Raw genomic sequence first — 18,951 nt, 5'->3', positions numbered from 1 at the left:
TGCCTTGGAGAAGAACTTTTATTCATGTACCATATATTTTTCTTGCAAATAGGAAGATGGGTTTTTAGACACGTGGGGGGATTGTTGGGGTGACCAGTGCAGGGCCAGGAGTTGGACTTCCAGGACCCTGGTGGGTCCCTTCCAACTCAGGATTCTGTCATTCTAAATGTACCCTCAATTTTTAGTGAATCCTTCTCGCTCTCATTCCTTCTCTCACCCACCCCCCCAAAAATAGGGCTTGTTAGTGAATTCTTTCCACCCTCATTCCTTCTCCCATCCCTAAAAAAGCAGCTCTTGTCTCATTAAGCACGATTTTAACAGCCATTTATTGGTGGGGTGGTGGAGGAGGGTGTCCCATCTCTCACCCAGTTTGGGACGTGTCAGGGTCATTGGTGGCTCCACAACCCTCTTCTCCCAGGGTGAAGGGTGGTTTGGGGTGAAGGATGGTTTGGGGTGAAGGATGGTTTGCTGCACCTGGAACACCCTCCCAGGGTGGGAGCCTGAAAAATCCCTCTGGCCTCACTTTGCCTTTTGATGTGAAGTCACACAAGCAGCTCCTCTGCAGTACAGACACTTCGTGGGGAGTGCTGGAACGGGCTCACCAGCCAAAGGAAATATGGATTTGAAAAATCCCCTGAAGGGTTTGGGTCTGGCAGGAAAGGGGCAGAGCCCTGCCTGACACTCTGCCTTGGTTAAATGGCAAATATTGCTGCTTCTTAAAGTCCAGCTCCTCCTTCTGCTGGAGGCAAACCCTTCCCAGCTGCTGAGAAATTCCCTTGTCCTGCCACATCGACCTCATCCACCAACTTGGGTGAAAGTTCTCTCCTTGTTTTCACATTTTTCTGCTTCAAAGTGCTCATCTGAGGGTTTAATACACAGCAAAACCCTCCCCAGACAGTCTTGTGTGCAAGTTTCCAGCAAATCTCACTGTAAATTGGAACTGAGATGTGTAATGATACAGAATATTTTGGCTGCTCTCACACTCTCTGTATATAAGGAGTTGATCAAACACTGTTTCTCCAGTAAGAGCCAATAAGTGACACTTCAGGGCTGAAATAGGATTATTTCTGGGGTCTGTCAGCCTTGGTAAGCAACTGACTTGTTTATTCAAAGTGAATGCAGTGCTAAATAAATATTCCCTTCAAAGCATTAACATATTTTACAGCTGAATTCTTTTCACACTTAAACCTCTGTTGCTTTGAGTAGTGATCACATTGGACGTGCAGCTCTCACATCTCACGAGGCTTCAGCACAGACACTTAAAACACAGTTGAGTGGAAAACATCTGTTCAATTAATACTTAGTCTCTCTTTTTTTTGGCAGCATAGTCCTAGAAGTAGCTTTTATGCTGTCCCGTGGAAAAGGCAGATTGCTGATCTAACAAGTTGTAACTTTATACTTTGTCCAATTTAAATTGTTTTCCTCGTTTGTGCATCTCACGCTTAAGAATGAATCAGCCTGTGAAGGTCAGCAGAGCTTTGACTATGAACCAATAGCTGGAGAAATGAACCATCTGATGGATGGTTCACTGCAGACAGTTAACTTTCCATATTTTTCTGTCATCTATAAAAAGAAATGGAATAAATGAATTGGAAAACAAGACAGTGTTGCTGTAACCAACTAAGAAAAGAGTGCAGCAAATTGATTTACTGTTTTTGGAGAGTTACTTTGAGCCCTTTTAATTAACTGACTGTATAGCAAAACCCATTAAGCAATCACTCACAAGATTTTCTCCTAATTGGCTGCTCTGACACCAGTTGTCCATAATCCAGTGAGGTCACTGCTCCATGGTCCTTCAGCTACTCTTGGTTTCCACACAAGAGTTTTGCCCTTGGAAGAATTCTGGGGGTTCAGGCCCTTTTCCAGCTGACTTTGTATAGCCCAGCCCTTCTCAGAAATAATCATATATAATCCCCTGGAATACAAGACCCCAGGTGCAACAGAACTTTTCACTCTTTCCTTCTCCCTTGAGGTGGCATTTAAATTTAAAATAAATTAAAAGGCAGCTTAATCTTGCAAAAATGAAACTTATTTCAACACTGCATTCTAAATTATGTTTTCTCTTATTATTTTTCTCTTCTGTCACCAAGCAACTCTTTTGTCTACTTTCAAAGCAGTTATTTACACTTCAAACTTCTCCACACAGTAAATTCCTGTCTCTAGGAAAACCAGGCTGCACACTCTTGCAGTGGAATAAGGAAAAGCCACAAGCTTTTATTATGCCTTTTTAAGCAAACATACATATTGTGTGAAGTTACTGAGTTAACATACGATGATGCATCTCCAGAAGCCAGGAAATATTGGCAGGAATCTCCAGGAAAATGAAATTTTCTATTTCCCAACTGGTCCCACGTCAACTGCCGGGGGGAAGAATGCCAAATGTTGGCATTTGGGGATTCAAGTCGTTCTGTTTCCTCCTTGGTTGGTGCCCGTGTTGTTGCCTATCCACGATCTCCAGAGGGAGATCCATTGGGATTTTTGTGTTTCGTGTTCAGCCGTTGAGTCCGACGGGACCACCCCCGGGTGAGGGTTTGTCTGGGGGTGCAGTCGTCCCCCAGCAGCTTTTCTTCACCGACACCACGTGTGAACCCACGTGTTGTGGAGCAGCTCTCCCACACGGGGTGTCAACCAAGAGCTAACGGGGGATAACTCCACGTGTAAACATCTCTCTAGAAATGGGATTCAGAGGTGGGGTCTCCCCCGTTGGTGATGGCCTGGTCACTCAGCTCGTCCTGCGGCGCCGGCAGCGCCGTCTTTGTCAGAGGCGTCTCTGTCTTGAAAAGAGAATCCATTTTGATCTGGGTTTTTATGTTGAACGACTTCTGGAAGGACTCTGATGTGAAGTAGTAGATGAAGGGGTCGAAGCAGCAGTTCAGGGTTGCGATGCACAAGGTGATGGGGTACATGGTCCGTGCAAACCTCTCCAGGGAGCAGTTGGCGATGGCCTGGGACCGGACCAGGGCGTAGAGGAACAGGATGGAGTTGTAGGGCACGAAGCACACGACAAAAATGGCCACGTGCACAACAATCATCTTCAGTACTTTCTCTTTGTTTGTCCCAATCTGGGACAGGGTGGCGGGTTTCCGCAGAGTCCGGAGAACTAACGAGGAGCACGTGAGGTTGAGGAGCAAGGGAATGATGAACCCCACCACCTCAATAAATATGGTGATCTTGGACAGGTAGGTTTTCCAGATACGTTTGGAGAAACCCTCGAAACAGGTCGTGCTGGTGTTGGAAACGTTGGTGGTGGAGAAGAGTGAGGCTGAAATCCCACCGCTGAGGACCAGAATCCAGACCCCAGCACAGACTATGGCAGAGTTCCTCCTGGTCCTGATGGTGCGGGAGCGGAACGGGTACACGATGGCGAGGAACCGGTCGACGCTGATGCAGGTGAGGAACAACATGCTCCCGTAGATGTTGGTGAGAAAGGCCGTGCCAGAAATCTTGCACAGGCTGTCTCCGAAGGGCCAGTGCCTGTTGAAGTTGTAGAAGATTTTGAAGGGCAAGGTGAACACGAAGAGCAGGTCGGACACCGCCAGGTTGGTCATGAAGATGGCGGTCTCGCTCCTCATCCTCATGCGGAAGCAGAAGACGAAGAGGGAGGCGCAGTTTGTGATCAGGCCGAGGATGAAAACCACACTGTACACGGCCCCATACAGGTTGTACTTGAAGGAATCATCTGTCAGACAGGTATGATTGTTGCTGTGGTTTCCCATGCCAAGTTTGGGATGTGCTTCCAAAGGCCTTCAAAGTCTACTGCAGGGACATCCATAAAATAAGGCCGTGAGCTCGTCCCTTCCCCAAGGAACGCATTCCAGGGAGGCTGATGGACACTCTGCTACCACGGCTCCATCACGGATCCCTTCATCCTAAAGGAGAGAGAGAGAGAGATTTGCCATCAGTCATCCCAGGCAGTTGTGCAGGAGAACACGTTCTCTTCCCTTCCCAAATTAATGGATGTGCAAACCAGACCAGGAATTAATTTTCAGAGTAGCCTTTACAGGTTCCACTGTTACTGGGATTTTTTGAAGCTGAACACAGCACTTGCTGCACTCAGCCTTTCCTTTCCTTTCACCCCTCACCCTCCTACTGGAAGGAGAGTGATCCCTAATTCCAACTTGCTGCTTAGAAACATATTTATTTAAAATCTGGGCTGGAATTGGCCCAGTGTGTTTGGAAAAAAATTGAATTGTGGACCCATGATATTGCCCAATCAAAGAGTCTGAAATATTCACCTAAACTTGTAAAAAGAGGTCAAAGAAACTGAAAGTTTTCATGTTTGCTTTCAGAACTGTGCAGAAAGGAAAGTTCTGTGGATTTTCAGCATTTTCTGCAGCAAAAATATTAAAAGAAAACCCCAAATCTATGATAACCAAGACCTGCTTTGCCTTTTTTCTACTTGAAACTGGGAGCATCCTTACACGTGTTTTTCAAAGTGAAAAATTGCCACGTTGTGCCTCAGAAATGTTTCTCAAAAACACTCCCCAAAGTCGTGTTTACCACTTTTGGAAATTGCTGCTCTTTTTTGTTTTCCTAAAAAACGTCTGCAAAAATGGTATTACTTTCAAAGGGACACCTTTTGCAAGGGTAAAATGCTTCCCAAAAATGGATTCCTTAACATGTACTGACAGCTGCCTTTCTTTTTCACTCTTTCTCGAGGTTTGGAACCTGAAATTCGGGAGATCTCGTGTTGTAAACCTTTGTCCCAGCTCAGCAAGCCTTAGAGATACGTAGGGTTGATGTAACCACATTGTTTGTTAGAAAAAACAGTGCTCTCTGAACTGTCTTGATCTTCCCTTCTTGCTATTCTGAGTACTTTTAATGCCTGTGAGGATAAACCCTTGGAAAGTCTCCCTGGTCGGAGCAGGAAGGGTTTGTGAGCTGAGGGAGGGTCTGGGAGTTGGATCGTGGGCACGGCACGTCTTGGAAACGTGGAGCAAAGCTGGGTCACTGAGGGAGGGACCTTTGCCTTGTAAACCACAGCCAACCAAATACTAAACAAAGTTTGTAATCTCCTTGTAATCTAAGAAACCTCTTAGTAGCTACAACTCTGAGGGACTTGGAGCCGAAACCCTTGTGAGGAGCAGGATCCTCTCCAGAGGGTGACCCCCTGACAGCGCAGTTTCGACAGCAAACGTGTCACTGAGTTGTGCTAAAGGTTGAAATGGCAACATATAAACAAATAAACTGGGGAAGAAAGCACGGATTTGGGACAATTTGGGATGCAAATGGTCAAAATCAGATGCTTTCCATATGTTTTCCTCCCGGGAGAGCTCAGGCTGACTGTTGTTGTTGCGTTTGAGCTGGCGGTGGATCAGCTGGTGGGATGTCAAGTGCTGGGGAAGATGGAACAGCCACAGCTTTGCCAGGTGGAAGGTGCAAGTTCTGCCCTCAGCTGGGAATGCCTGGAGAACCACAGGCTTCCCAAAACCAGTGCTGTGACCCAGAGATGAGGCAGCACCTCATCTTCACACCCTGTAGGTTAGTTGGACATAAAGCCAAGCAGCAGGAAGGGAGGGTGAGCAGATCTCCCTTCCCAGCTGACTTTCAAGTGACCTGAACCTTTGGACACCCAAAAAGATGAGTTGGAGCCCTGTGGGAGGGTTGGACTCAAAGATCTCGGAGGTCTTTTCCCAGCTGAAGGATTCCCTGGCTCTCTGCAGGCTGAGGAGGGAAGGGGTGCTTTGGGTGGCTGTGCTGTGCTGAGCTCCAGAACACCCCGTGGCTCTTGGGGGTGTCTCTGTGCACACACTGCACCCCCCTGAGTCAGTTCTTCCTTCCTTCTGGTGTCATTTTGAGTTGCACACTTGTGATGATGTCCAGCACCAGCAGATGATCAGACCAAGGGCAGATCTGTCCTTGGCTGGTTGATGGTGACAGTGTGGCAATGGCAGAGGAGACCAATCCCACCTTGGGGCTTTTTCTACAGCAGGGACTTCATTGTGCAGCTGCACAAGGACAGGTAGGGAGTAAACTGTTCCTTGCACCCTTTGGCTTGTGCTCATCTAGGAGTTTTTCCTACTAAATTCATGACCAAATGAACTTTGTTGTGAAGCAGCCTAAAAAAACATTTGAATTATGGAAAGTATAGCAGTAAAATCTCAAATGTGCGCTTTCTTTGGATCTGTGGCAGTCTAAATAAGGAAAGGTCTTGCCTGAAAGTTAAAATGCCTTTGAGCAAGAACTTATTGGATTGAAAAGTGCACATGAGCTCCAACAGGAATAGCTGTGCCTTGGCTTAACCCTCAGCCTAAAGCATTAAATTCTTGGCTTGTACCTCCCCTTCAGTACAGAACTGCCTGTTATCTCCATCAGGAACACTTTTTGTTTATGCTGAAATGTGACCCCTGTGAGTGTGTGAAAACCAGGTGTGCCAAACTCTCCCGGTCCAGGCTTCGCATCTGGGTCCTGGCTGGGGAGGTTTGAGAGGGACTGGGTGTTCTTTGAAACTTCACATAGATGGAAACCCCGCCTTCCAATCTGTCCAGGGCTCTGGCAGCTCCTCAAGACACAGCCTGGCACAGCAGGTTTGAAACTCTCCCCTTTCCCACTGGCAAAGTGCTCCTTGCCTGACCCAGCTGCTCCTCACAGAGGAGAAAAGATGCTGCCTCACTTTAATCTTTGCTCCCTGCTCTGCACCAGACAACCTCAAGGTCTCATCCCAGTTTTTTCTAGTGGGTAATCTCTGGGAATTGCCTGCCAGCAATTGTCTAGTTAACTTATGGGCTTTAAAATACAGCCTGCCTTGTTTACCTACGGAACCCTGAGGGGTTGAAACAAGCTGACAAGTGGCTTTGAAACCCAGCCATGTGCTTTAAATTCTGCAGTATGACTCTACAGATTGAGTTTTTGGAGTGTAAAATTCACTTTCCTCCCTTTTCACTAGGGATTAAAGCAGTAGGATGCTCCTCATGGACACCACGGGCACCACTGCTATTGTCTTGCTGGGGAAGAGTAAAGAAATATATTTTAAAAAACTGAGTTAACAAAATATAAAGAAGACCACTTTACCACTCTGTATTTTAGGCAGGGCAAAGCTTTAAATCCTATACTTAAACTGGCAGGGCAGTAAAGGAGGGGAGGGATGTGTTTAGAATAAATACCCTTTTCATTGTGATAATATTCAGAATATTCTCTCTCATAGCAGGGATGGTACAAGCAAACCTACAGCCACTATCACTTACTCATGTCACCCTGTTATTCAGAGTTATGGCTCAGCAGAGTAGCTCCAGGATTTGCTCCCACTTGCCCTTCATTGTAGAAATATCCCATTCTCCATGCACTGGAAAGAAAGGAAAACTTGTCCCTGTGACTTCCTATGGTGCCTGAGTATCCTGTTTACAATTCTTGTGTTTCCTCCTCCTGGCACCCCAAGAAACCTTCCAAACAGCCACGCTGCAGCTTGACTCAGATCAACAACTACCTGTGAGAACAGAACTGACTGCAGGTAAAAGGCACACTTCAAAATGAAACTCTGTAATTCCATTGAGCCCATTCCCACAGATCCCATTCTCCACATGTCCAGCAAACTGAGGTCAGGAAAAACACAGTGAAGGTCAGGACTGACATTTTTTGCATCACCACATTTTCTTTTTCTCCTGTGAGATGTCAGATGAGTGGAACTTTATCAGTGTGAATCTGCAGGACATTCTTGTGTTCATTTAAATAACTAAACGCTGCAAAGCCTCTTCTTGTGAGGTTGCTAGAGCCCTGAAGTGAAAACTTTCCAAATCTCAGGGATCTCTTGCCAGATTATGGCTGTGTGTGCTCAGGTTATCTCTTAAATCTTGAGAAACAGAGGGTTTATAGGTACAGAAGCCAAAAACTGAAGGATTCCAGGTGGGGATATTGGGAATTTGGGGGTTTCTCTGGGGTTTGTCCCCAAGTGTCTCAAGGTCACAGCAGCACTTGTTGTGTTGTCTCAGCCCCTGACCTTGGCAATAAACAGGTATTTCCTGGGGCACAGCACATGCTTTGTGCCTTCTCTTGACAAGAACTACATTCATGGGAGGGTTTGCCCTTCCCTGGTACTGACCCCACTGCTACAATCAGTGTGTGATGTGTAACTCACTCCCACCACCGAGCCCAGGCTATGGCTTTGCAACCACAAACTCATTCCTGCAGCTTCTTGGGGTTTATTTCCCTCCTTCAGTCCACTTCAGTTAGGTAGAAGGCTCAAAAAAAAAGGTTTTGTTGGGGGGGAGATGTTTGATTTTTTGGAAGATTTTTGTAGAGATGATAATTCTCTATAAGGCTGTAGGACTCAAATTCTTCCAGGCAGGAGAACCATAAGAAAGGTGAGATAAACTGCAGCTGTTTGAGTAGATAAAATGGAAACTGTGTGATGAAAAAGAAACTTTTTCTACCTGAAAAATTATTTGTAACTCAGTTCCTGCAATGGGATCTCCACTGACTTGTACTTTTGCTTTTTGATAAAAGTTTCATTGGGTGTTTTTGGTTGTAGAGAACTTGGAGAGAATCAACTGAAAATGGATATAAGGACAAACCTCTAGTTTGGGGCAATCTGGTGGCTGATCTTCCCCTGTTTGAGGCTGTCAGGGTAGTAACTGGTTCTGCACAGCTCTGTTTTCCCAGTGTGGGCTTCTGGAAAACTGGACCAGCCCGAGCAAGTGATGCTGGATCCGGAGAAATGTCTGGGGATGGGAAATAGTTTGGGACACCAGTTTTGGGCTTGGCTCTTAAACTGACCGGTCTGTGGTCTCTCCATCCCCCCCAGAGCCTCTTGCAGCTTCCCAGTAACCTCCCCTGGTGTGGTGGGAGCAGGGAAAGGGTGGGATTGCAGGGTGGGAAGCGGAGCAGCTGCCTGTAAACAAAGCTCTATTGAGGATCCGAAGCGATGGGAAGGAGAGAAATGCTTTAATCTCTTTCATTTCCTAATCCCAAGTGATGTATTCGAGAACAGTAGGACAGGAGCAGACAGAAGTGTGACTTTGAAGTCCGGGGAAGGTTTGTGGAGCTTCAAAGAGCCTTTCTTGCCTGGTTTATCGAGTGAATGCCCGGCCGGTGTGCTGGGGAAAGGGGACGTTTTCGGGTGATTAGCATAAAAGACAAGGCAGGAAGGCTCTTATTCATGGCTTTGACACTTATTGTGCTGAGGTCCTTCAGTGCCCTCGGTCCCGACACTCCCCGGGATTTGCTGTGGGTGGAACAAGGTCTCCTGTACCTGCTGGGAAGGTGGAATTGTGAGTTACTCGCTTCAGTCAGGATTCACCAGCTGATTTTCAAATGCTCTTTGATAGAAAAAAAAAACCCAAAACACGGGACCCCGAGGCGTCTCCTTTCATTCGGCCACCACGGGAGAGCCCCAGGACCCGCTGGGATGAGGTGGGAGAGCACCGGCCACTCCCTTCCCCTGGGGTGGTTTTGGCTCCTGGGGAACCTCACACACCCTCCAGGTTCAGCACAACCTTCTGTTGTGAACGAACTGCAGCAGGACCCCAATTTAATTCTCCTCTAGGATGGAGCAGGGAGGAGGAAACCTGAGCCTCTCCCGGAGCGAACCCTAAAGGCCCTTTGCTTTTTTCCTTTCCTTTTTTTTTTTTTGTTTTTAATTGCTCAGCACCGCCGTTGTCTCCTCACTGTCCTCTGAGACTTACAAAGCATTTCCTGCTCGTGGTGCCTTCTCTGGGCTGTATCTGTTTTGTATTGAGCTAATTAAAATGTTTCCTTCAGAAGAGAATAGTGAACTGCCTTACCCCACATTCAGCCACTGATCCTCAGGGCATGACTCTCTTTTTGTTTTCACTGAGAATGTCTCTCTCCATTTACATCACCCCTTTAACCCTTGACGGGCTCAGCTTTCCCCATCCACTGCAGCTTCCAGAGGGGCTGGTCCACAGCCCTGAAATGATGGAACTCACCCCAAACTTCCCAGCAAAGTTTACATTATTTTTGCTTTGCCCCTGTGGGTGGAGGGCAGCAGGAATGCTGCTTGTTTTGACCCCCAGGGCTCTCACCGAGGGGGGATTGCTGTACAATGGCATGGCTTGATTCACTGGAGAAGATTTAGATGCAAAGAAAAGCTGATGAACTGATGAAAAGCAGAGTTACTCTGTCTGACCAGGTCCTTTTCCCCCAGGAATAATGTTTGTAGTGGAGGTTGCTGTGTCTTTGATGTTGCCCTGTTTATTTACAAAGCGTGGTTAAGAAAAAAACATAAAAAATAAGCGAGTCTTGTTTCCCTGAACCACTGGGGACTCCAACAACAGGCCAAGGTTTATTTGCTTACAGTTCCAAAGGCTTTCCAGTCAGGGGCCTGCCCAACAAGCTTCCTTTCTTCGCTTTCCCTGACACAATTTCCAGTGGTTCCTTGGTGACTGCTTGGCTTTTTGGCTCCTTGGTGCCTTTTCTCAGCCACATGAAACCTCCTTTCACTGGCCTTGTCCGACCCAGTGGGATCCTCTGCAGCCCTTTTGCTGAAGCAGGAGAGATGAACTTTCACCTCTTTACCCCAAATTTATGGGCTTTTTTCCCTTCCCTGCATCCATTGGCACCAACAAGCTGCCAGCCCAGCAGCACAAACACCCATCTCACCTTGGCCAGCTGAGCTGGGTGTGAGGGGCTGTGCTTGGTTTCCTTGGGGGGGCTGGGGACAGTCTTTCCATGGGGCTGGACACAATCCATGTTTAGGACCTCGAGGGATCTGTGCCCTGCAATTATTGACTGCAGGGAGTTGATAAAATAGGGCTCTATTCTCCTAAATTGGTTTATTCTGTGGGGAAAAGGGAAGGTTTGAGACTCATAAAATGGTTTGTGTTGGAAAGGGACCTTAAAGCTCATCCAGTCCCACCCCCTGCCATGGGCAGGGACACCTTCCACCAGCCCAGGCTGCTCCAAGCCCTGTCCAACCTGGCCTTGGACAGAACTCCCTCTGACAGAGCATGGATGTGGCATCACCAGCCTTGGTTTCATCTGCTCCATGGTCTGTCCTTGCACCTGGAGATCCCCAATTCCTTCCTGGAGCTGCTGAATTCCCTGTTCCCCAGCAAGGAATTTGGAGCATGACTGGGGTTTCCATGTCATCTCCCTCACCTCACCTGTGTGGAAAAGCATTCAGGTCCTGAAAAATATCCTGTGGTGTCTGATGGAAGGGTGTGTGAGGGAGCACAGGGAGAACCACAGACAGAATTTGCACTAAAGTGTTAAAATCAGTAAAAAATGACTCCACACTGCAAAAATATCAAATCCCAACCAACAACAGATGTTTCAGCAGTGAAGTTTCTTAGAAATCAGATTGCTAACCATGAGTTGAGAGCAGGGGAATGACATTTTGTGTAAGGGATGGATGCTGCTTTTACTGCTAAATATGGTGATTTCCACTTGCAAAACGCAGGCTGGGGTGGAAGAGGGTGCCTTATCTGCAGGTTCAAGACATGAAAATGGGAATATTATTAGCTGAAAATATGAGGTGTGATGTGGCTGTCTGTTCACAGCCATAACAGGGGCTTCAAGTACGATGAGATCGTGTTTTGTCCAGAGAAAGAACCTGCTCTGCTGCCAGCACCCACCTTTGTCTCGGGGCTCAGGGACTGATGAATGCCCCTTAATTCCACTTGCCAAGATAAAGAGACTTTTCTTTTTTTGCAAACCCAACCCATTACAAATAATTCAGCAAACTTTCCTGCAGCTGGGGTCAGCTAAGGCTGGGTTGGCTCTAGAGCTGGGTGGATCTTTACCCCCTTTTATGGGGCTGAACTGGGAAGCTGGTGCAGGAGGAAGCCTTGCAGAGCCACTGTCTGCTCTGGGAATAAAGAACTCCTCTTTTCAGGGAGAGAATTTCCCTTTTGTGAAAGGTGGTGGCTCCTCTTCCCTGAGACTAAATCGGATCCTTATTTAGGGAGGAGGAGCAGAGTGAGCCTCTGCACACACACTTGACCTGGAAAGACCTCCTGAGGGTGGCTGTGTGCTCCAGGAGCCAACCCAACCCAGCCCAGGCTGTGATGGGATGGCTCACTGTGTCTTGTTTGGGATCCTGGAGCACTGTGAGCCACCAGGCTGGGACTACCACCCCCTCCACCAACACTCAGACACCAGGAAAGAGCCCCAGATCCCAAATATGCTTTAAGCAGAGTCAGGGACAGCTGGCACAGCTGGATCCTGGACACTGGAATCGATCTCCATGGCTGCAATGGCCACGCTCCAAGTGCCAAGGCAGCACCAGCAGAACAGAATCCAAATTGCTTTGCCACAAACCCTCCCACAGGGCACCCTTTCCTCGGGATCTGACTCAAGGTCTGGCTCAAATTGCCTCAATTCCTGCCCTGGTGCTCCAGCCATGAGGTCACAGCTGGAGGGGGGAACCATCTTACAGCTGGGAGTGCATCCTCTCCCTGCACAGGGAACGTTTCCATCCCAGCTCCTCAGGAGGCTGAGCTGCAGGTTTGCACGTTTTTGTGCTTCCTTAGGATGCTCTGAATGAGAGTTGAGGGGACTTGAGGAGTTACTTGTGTTTCTGCAGAGCTCCCCACTCCAGGATTTGAAAGGCACTGATTTTTATCAACCGAGGAGGATTCTCATTTTCAGTCATTTAGAAATGTGTGCTCAGCCTCCCCTCCCACCCCTTCCTCCCTCCCTCTCATGTGTTTCAGAATTTTCTTTTAAAATCCAGAGGCTTTGAACCCCCCAAACCACCCAGGTTTCCTGCTTGGTTTGTTTTCAGCTTTGGGAATCCTCCTAAGGGAAAGAAGATGGAAAAGTGCTCTGAGGGGGGAATATCCTTATCACCCAGCTGTGAACTTTGCACTTCCCATCCTCTGGATTTTACTGTTCTGCTCATGTAGGGCAGCAACACAAAACCCACACACGACTGTCTCCTCTCAAACAAAGATTAGGGAATGTCATTAAAATCCTAAACTTTTCCTGCAAGTTCTTTTGCAGTGGGCTTATGTTGTGTTAAATCCTCTTTCTTCTAAACAGCTGAATCTTTAAATCATGTGCTCATCATTCATTTTACTTCTGACATGAGTTTTTCTATCTGCTTAGAGCTGTATTTGATTTTTTTTTTCTCATTGAATTTTGCAGCTTAAAAGCAGTAGATTTTAGCCATAAATGAAAACCAAGGTGATACTTTTTTTTTTCGGGTTTTCGGTCTAAAAATGTATAACTTGATTCCTAATTTTAACATAGTTCACAGGAACCAGCTCTCCATTACATGAAGCTGAAAACATCTATCATTGTAAACTGAAAGTCTACGCTTATGCCACATTTGCATACCACCCCTTTTTTAAGCTTCAAGTGTCTTTATGATACTGAGTTAAAGTACAAAAGAAAGCTGGAACCAAGGGCTATTTTTCTCTAACACAAAAGAAGCAACAGCACAGAAAAGTCCTTAATTTGTCATCTGCGGTGCCACAGCGAGGGTGACGGGGGGAGTGGGAACGATGCCCCTGCCAGGCTGGGGAGCAGCTCACACAGCGATTACTTCCCAAAACTTGGAGCTCATCTTTCCCCCTCTCAGCAGACCCGGCCGCCCTTCCCGTCCCAGCCGCAGGGAGAGGGAGGACAAAACTCTCTAATCCCGGCTCCAGGACAAACCCCGCTAATCCCGGCTCCAGCCCATCCCGGCCGGTCTCACCCCCCAGATCCATCCGAGCCTGAGCTTTAGGAACCACCGCGACCCTGCCCTGAAATCCGGCTGCTTTTCCCTGACTTGGGAAGGGTTGGGAGCAGGGACTTACCAGGGCAGCACCATTGCCAGGGCTCGCTGGTTCAGCGGGATCCCGCCCTGGCAGCCCCCATGGCTCCTTTGTGGAAGGCGGGCCGCGTTATTCCCACGCGGAAAACCTCCGGGCTTGCCGGAGTTGAGCCGTTCATCCCTAAGCCCCGCGGTGGGTGGCAGCCGCTTCCCGGCCTTTGTTCCGACAGGGATCGGCGCTGCCGAGCTCTGCCATCGTGTCTGGGGAAAACGGGACGCAGGAATGGCCCCGATGTCTGGGCAGGGGGAACTCTTGGGGGTCTCCATAGGAAGCGCTTTCCATTGGGCAGGGATGTGTTATTAGCGCTGAGCCCGCCCCCGGCGGGGCTCTGTGGGTCCCTCTCGCGGGGCACTAGCCCCGGATTCCCTTCCAGAGCCTCTCCCAGTTCGGAATTAGCAGTTTAAGGACAGCCCGACAATGAGCAGCGCGGATTTCCTGAGCAATTAGCTGGTGGACCCGGCCTGGGAGAGCGTGCCCGGTGGGAAAAGCGCTTCAGAGCTCGGATTTTCCTTTCCACGGCTGCAATTGTTTTGCCTTCCAATTAAAAAAGTGAGCAGGAGAGGGGGGAGCTGGGAGTCGGGAAAGCAGTGGGTAAGACTGGGAAGCTGCAGAGCAGAGCTGGCCATAAAAATAAAGTATCTTTCTGAAGAGATTTAGAAAGGGGGTGTTCGTTAGGTTGGGGTTTGTCGTGGGGGGCTGGGTGTTATATCTTCTCAAAGGAGCTGACTAAAAGTCTGGGCTCTTTTTCCCCAGCAGCTTGCTCTGAAAGCGCTGGATTCCTGCTGGAAAACCGGTCAGCTTTCCACTTCCAGGGTCACCGTTCCAAGTGCTCCAGGGAAGCGTGGCTGTGTCCGCCCGGGAGCTCCCCCGGGAACCGCTCGGTGAATCTGCCCCCCAGCACAGCCCCCGCCTAAAAGCTGTTTATTTTTCTCTCTTACCTTCAATATCAGCCCTTCCACTGGGCACGAGGATCCTCTGGCAGCAGGAACAGCTCAGCGGCTTCATTTGCTGCAGCCGGTGCCCCTTTATTTCATTTTCAGCCTCTCTGGTTCCATAGGTCTGCGATCCTGGGGCTGCTGCTAAAGCCCAGCCTCCCACCTAACGCGTCTCGCTCGCATTGTGTTTGTCTCTCCTCTTCCTCCGCTCTCCTTGGCTGTTCCCACAGGCAGCCAAGGCCAGTAAACAACTCATTGTGAAGCTGGAGCTGATGTTATTCCTTGGGCTGGTGGCCGCGGAGTCGCCTCTGCAGCACCAGCTGCTGCCACAGGCTTTTATCCAGCCATGCAAATAACTTCCTGAATATCTCATGTAACAGCCCAACTGCAGGCTGCAAAACCTCAGCCTCGCGGAGCTCACGGTTTAACCAAACCTAAAAACAGGAGCGTGGATTCGGATTGAAAATGGTGCCGGGGCAGATGTTTCCTGCTCCTCAGGGTCAAAGGTCCATTTTACTTGTTTAGCTGCTGAAGGGACAAAAAAAATGTGGGTGAATGATGAAGGGGTGGCCGAAGGCATCGGGTGTCACCGGTCACAGCTGAGTGTGGGGGCTGGCAGAGGGCTCAGGATGTAAAATCCAGTCTCGTGGCTTTGGGCATTTTCGGGCTGGTTTTGTGGAAATCCTGATCCCCGGGGAGACGAGACTTTCACACCCATTCTTATGCGAGGCTGAGAGCTCTCAGTGGGGACCGATTAACCAACACCTCGGCGATTGAAATCGCCCTTTTTGGGGCAAAGGAGGACGCGGGAGGCCGGGGGTGCTGACACAGATTAGAACGAGCTCACTGAAACCCTTCGCCGATTAACATCTTCTGTCTGAGCCTCCCAACTACCAGAGCTGGGCAAACCCATTAGAGAGGCGACTGGTGACTCCTGGAAGATTAAATACGATATAAATCTTACAACAGAACTTGTGTGCCTCTCGCAGCATTTGGGCAGAATGTGGTGACTGTGCCAGCTCTGCTGCTGGAAGGGACCCAGGCAGCTGTGCCTGGCTGGGATGTTTGCTTTCTCTCCGGAGTTATTGGTTTAATTAAAGACTCCTAACAAAAGTCTTCAGCTGTTGGGAACTTCAAGGGCTGGGAGAACTCCTGATAATGTTACCTCTAATCTGTCAGGAGACTGGGAATGGTATTTCTGCCCCTTATGGGGTCCATCCTTCTAAACCATTGCAGTGGTTCCCGCTTCATATCCATCTGTGGTTGGCATTGAATCCAAAAGCATCTCTAGTGAGCAGGTTATTCAGTCGCCACTTATTTTGGGGCTTGTCTGGATTTTTTTTCTTTAGAAAGGAGCATTTATTTCTGCTAGCTATAGCCAAAACTGGTAGCTGGAGAAGTGGAATCTCTAGGTTGACCCATGATGCCACTCTCCAATCTCTAGAGATCACACACACACACACAAAAAGTAAAATCTCAACCTTTTTCCTTATGGAACATAAAATTTTTGGTGTTGATGAGAAAGAAAATATCCCCAGAGCAAGATATTCCTGCTGCCCTGCAAGGCCCATTTCTCAAAGCAACACACACACAGGCCTTTATCCTTCTCCACACCAGCTCAAATAGGCCAAAAGTTGTGCTATCAACCCACTCTGTGTCTTTTTTCAAAAATAAATAAAGTACAAACATTTCCAACGAAGTGCCCTTAACATGGGGTTTATTTGCCAAACACGAAGAAAGGAGAGGCTGCCTCTCTTCTTGGTTACAGTTACAGGCAAGTGTTTTCTTTAAGATGGAAAAACAATGAATCGACTCCTGGGCTCTTCATCTCTGCTCAGCCCATTTGGGGTCCCCACCCTGATCCCATGGTGCTCGGCCCAGACTGGGGACAGGGAGGGATGTGGTGAACTCTCCTTGTTAAAATATTGGCAGCACATCAATAATCTCGGGTTATTTTGGAAAACAAGGGAAACTGGGCTGTTATCTTATTGGAACCCGAGGCTGCTGAGAAGGCACAACGTGTTTGAGCAGCAGTTTCCCCCCGTTTGCAGTATTTTCTGATTCCCCACTGCTATGATGCTTCTGGGATGTCTCTGGTTGTGTCACTGCTTGGGTGGCTTTGGGACTGGCATATGCACTTTCCATGGATTTCAGCCACACAGGCATACTTGAATTTAAGAAATAATTTTGCATTTCCCAGCTTAATTCTTCTGCTGTCAAACCCAGTGAATATTTTCTGTAAAACCATGCTTTGTTGTGCCAATTTTCCTACTTCAGGGCCCTTAGGAGCACTCAAAGGAGCCAAAAAGCAGAACCCAAATCAAAATGGCATTTAAAGGCCACTAGAATATATATGACAGAGGCATTAACTTGTCCCTTCCCTCCTCTGTTCATTGGCAGGAATCGTTTCCTTCCTGTGCTTTCCTGCAACAGCAGAATTCATTTGTCATTGGGGAGGTAAATATTTCATGGCTTTGGTTCATCCTGAGTCTTCCATGGAACCTTCCATCCAGAGAGTCCATGAACAAGCTAAAAAGGGTGCCAGGAGAGGCTCCATGGAACCAGGGGGGTTTGGGATCCCACCTGGGGAAGGAGGTACCCCCACGATGCCAAAATACCAACTCTTTGTGCTTCAACTCTTGGATTTAGGAACTTTGCCTGTCTGCAAGACATCCATGGTATCTTGTGTCATTCTCTCATCTAACTCCCCAAGCTTTCACACTTTTAAAGCAGCAGCTTTAGGACCACAAGTCCTGTGGGATAATGTTTAATGTCTGGGTGATCCCAGAGGGTCGTTATTGGGATGATTAAACCAACAGCTTCAATTCTGTTTGAATGGGCCTTTTCACTGAGGTCTTTCCCAGCAAAACTAAAAGAAAAAATCAGTAATACTGGCATTTTCTTGGGGGGGGGGGGGAGGGGGTAAGGAAAAAAATCACTTTACAGATGCTGCAGTTGGTGCTGGAAGAGATTTTAAAGGAAAATTCCTGAGCAGATGTAGCAGAATCAGGTTGGAGTAACCTGGTCTAGTGGAAGGTGTTCCTGCCCATGGCAGGGGATGGAATGAGATGAGGCTTTAAGGGCCCTTCCAACACAAACCATTCCATGATCCTATGATTCTGTAACTCTCCAGGAGCTCCCAAATGCTGTGGTGTTCACCAATTCTCGATGGTTTGTCAGGGCTTCTGTCTGAAATCTTTTTTGAAGAGTTTTATAACACAGCAATCAAAAATCACTTTGGAAACAAATGGAAGTTCAAAGCCTCATCCTGTTCAGTTTTGGGTTTTTTAAATGTACATTTAGAAGGAGCTTTTTAATACTTTTAAGTGCTGTAGAGAGATGGCAGAACAGAAAAATGAAAGCAAGTGCCCATTTGAAGCAGTCCCCTTGCAATTTTTAAAAGGCTTCATTTAAAAATCCTGGTTTGTTATTTATCAGCACTTAACATTCCATTACTTCCCTATCCAACAGGACTTTTTTACTAACAGATGCCAGGACTTTTCTTCTCCAAATGTTTAGGCCTTTCTGTATTAAATGCACTTAAGCAAAGGCAGTAGATCATGAGCTGCTGAAATGTGTTTCAGTGTAGGAAAAGTAAACCAAAAATTCGTGTTTTTTGCTGGCTCAGGCAAATTCAAAGCTCGAGTGGCACCAGGGCCTGAACCTGAATATCCTTCCAGACCTTGTGTTTTGTCCTCAACCTTTCCTTTTATTTGCCAGGGGACTGTCACCCTCTGGCCAGAGCCCTGTGTTTGTGCCCTGCCTCTCCCCTGCTTTCCATGTCCTGCAGTAATTAAATCTGGCTCTTCCAAGGTTGTCTCAGCCATTTCAGAGCCTTTAATTTCTCTTGTTGATGGAGAAGGGATTCACTTTGCAGACTTACTCTTCACCTTCCCCATAACCTGGAGCGATTTCCAATTTGCACGACCAGATCTAGTCCCCAGTGTCTCCCTCCAGAAACCACATCCAGGAGTCACTCCTGGCCAGAAAGACATTCCTGATTATTCTCTCCTCCAGAACAAGTTCAGACACTCACTGTGTCCTAATTTGCTGTGGGATCTGGGTGTGTTGGTCCTTTTTCCCCAGACAAAGGGGCAGTTTCCCAGCCCTGCAGCCCCAGAGCCGGCGGGAACGGGCACTGTTGTTTTGAAAGAGGCACCAGTGATCCTGAAATCCTGCCCCTGGGAGAGGGAGCAGGTGTTTCCCAGCAGAGCCTCTGCCAGCACCAGCTGAGCAGAGCCTGATTCCCGAGCTGTGACATCCCTCCTGTGGTGTCTGACCATGTCCAAGGGGACACTGGA

The 18,951-nt window shown here is 48.0% G+C and overlaps 1 protein-coding gene across 3 annotated transcripts; it reads right to left on the bottom strand.

The window, feature by feature from the left end:
• Window positions 1–2,189: 2,189 nt before the first annotated feature.
• Window positions 2,190–14,980, bottom strand: LPAR4 (lysophosphatidic acid receptor 4). Of its 3 annotated transcripts, none has more exons than XM_051787938.1 (2): window positions 14,654–14,980; window positions 2,190–3,869 (listed from the first exon to the last, which is right to left on the bottom strand). In XM_051787938.1, exon 2 carries the CDS (start codon window positions 3,714–3,716, stop codon window positions 2,670–2,672), a length of 1,047 nt encoding a protein of 348 aa, XP_051643898.1. In that variant the 5' UTR covers window positions 3,717–3,869; window positions 14,654–14,980; the 3' UTR covers window positions 2,190–2,669. The 3 variants fall into 3 exon arrangements, with proteins under 3 accessions (XP_051643898.1, XP_051643908.1, XP_051643913.1); XM_051787948.1 differs by lacking the exon at window positions 14,654–14,980 and adding an exon at window positions 13,698–14,604; XM_051787953.1 differs by lacking the exon at window positions 14,654–14,980 and adding an exon at window positions 8,508–8,711.
• Window positions 14,981–18,951: the final 3,971 nt, after the last annotated feature.

The sequence above is a fragment of the Manacus candei genome, unplaced genomic scaffold (genome assembly GCF_025592945.1).
Source record: "Manacus candei isolate 608988 ecotype Guabito, Panama unplaced genomic scaffold, ASM2559294v1 h1tg000003l, whole genome shotgun sequence".
Taxonomy (NCBI): domain Eukaryota; kingdom Metazoa; phylum Chordata; class Aves; order Passeriformes; family Pipridae; genus Manacus; species Manacus candei.
This window is presented reverse-complemented; position numbering and strand designations above follow the sequence as displayed.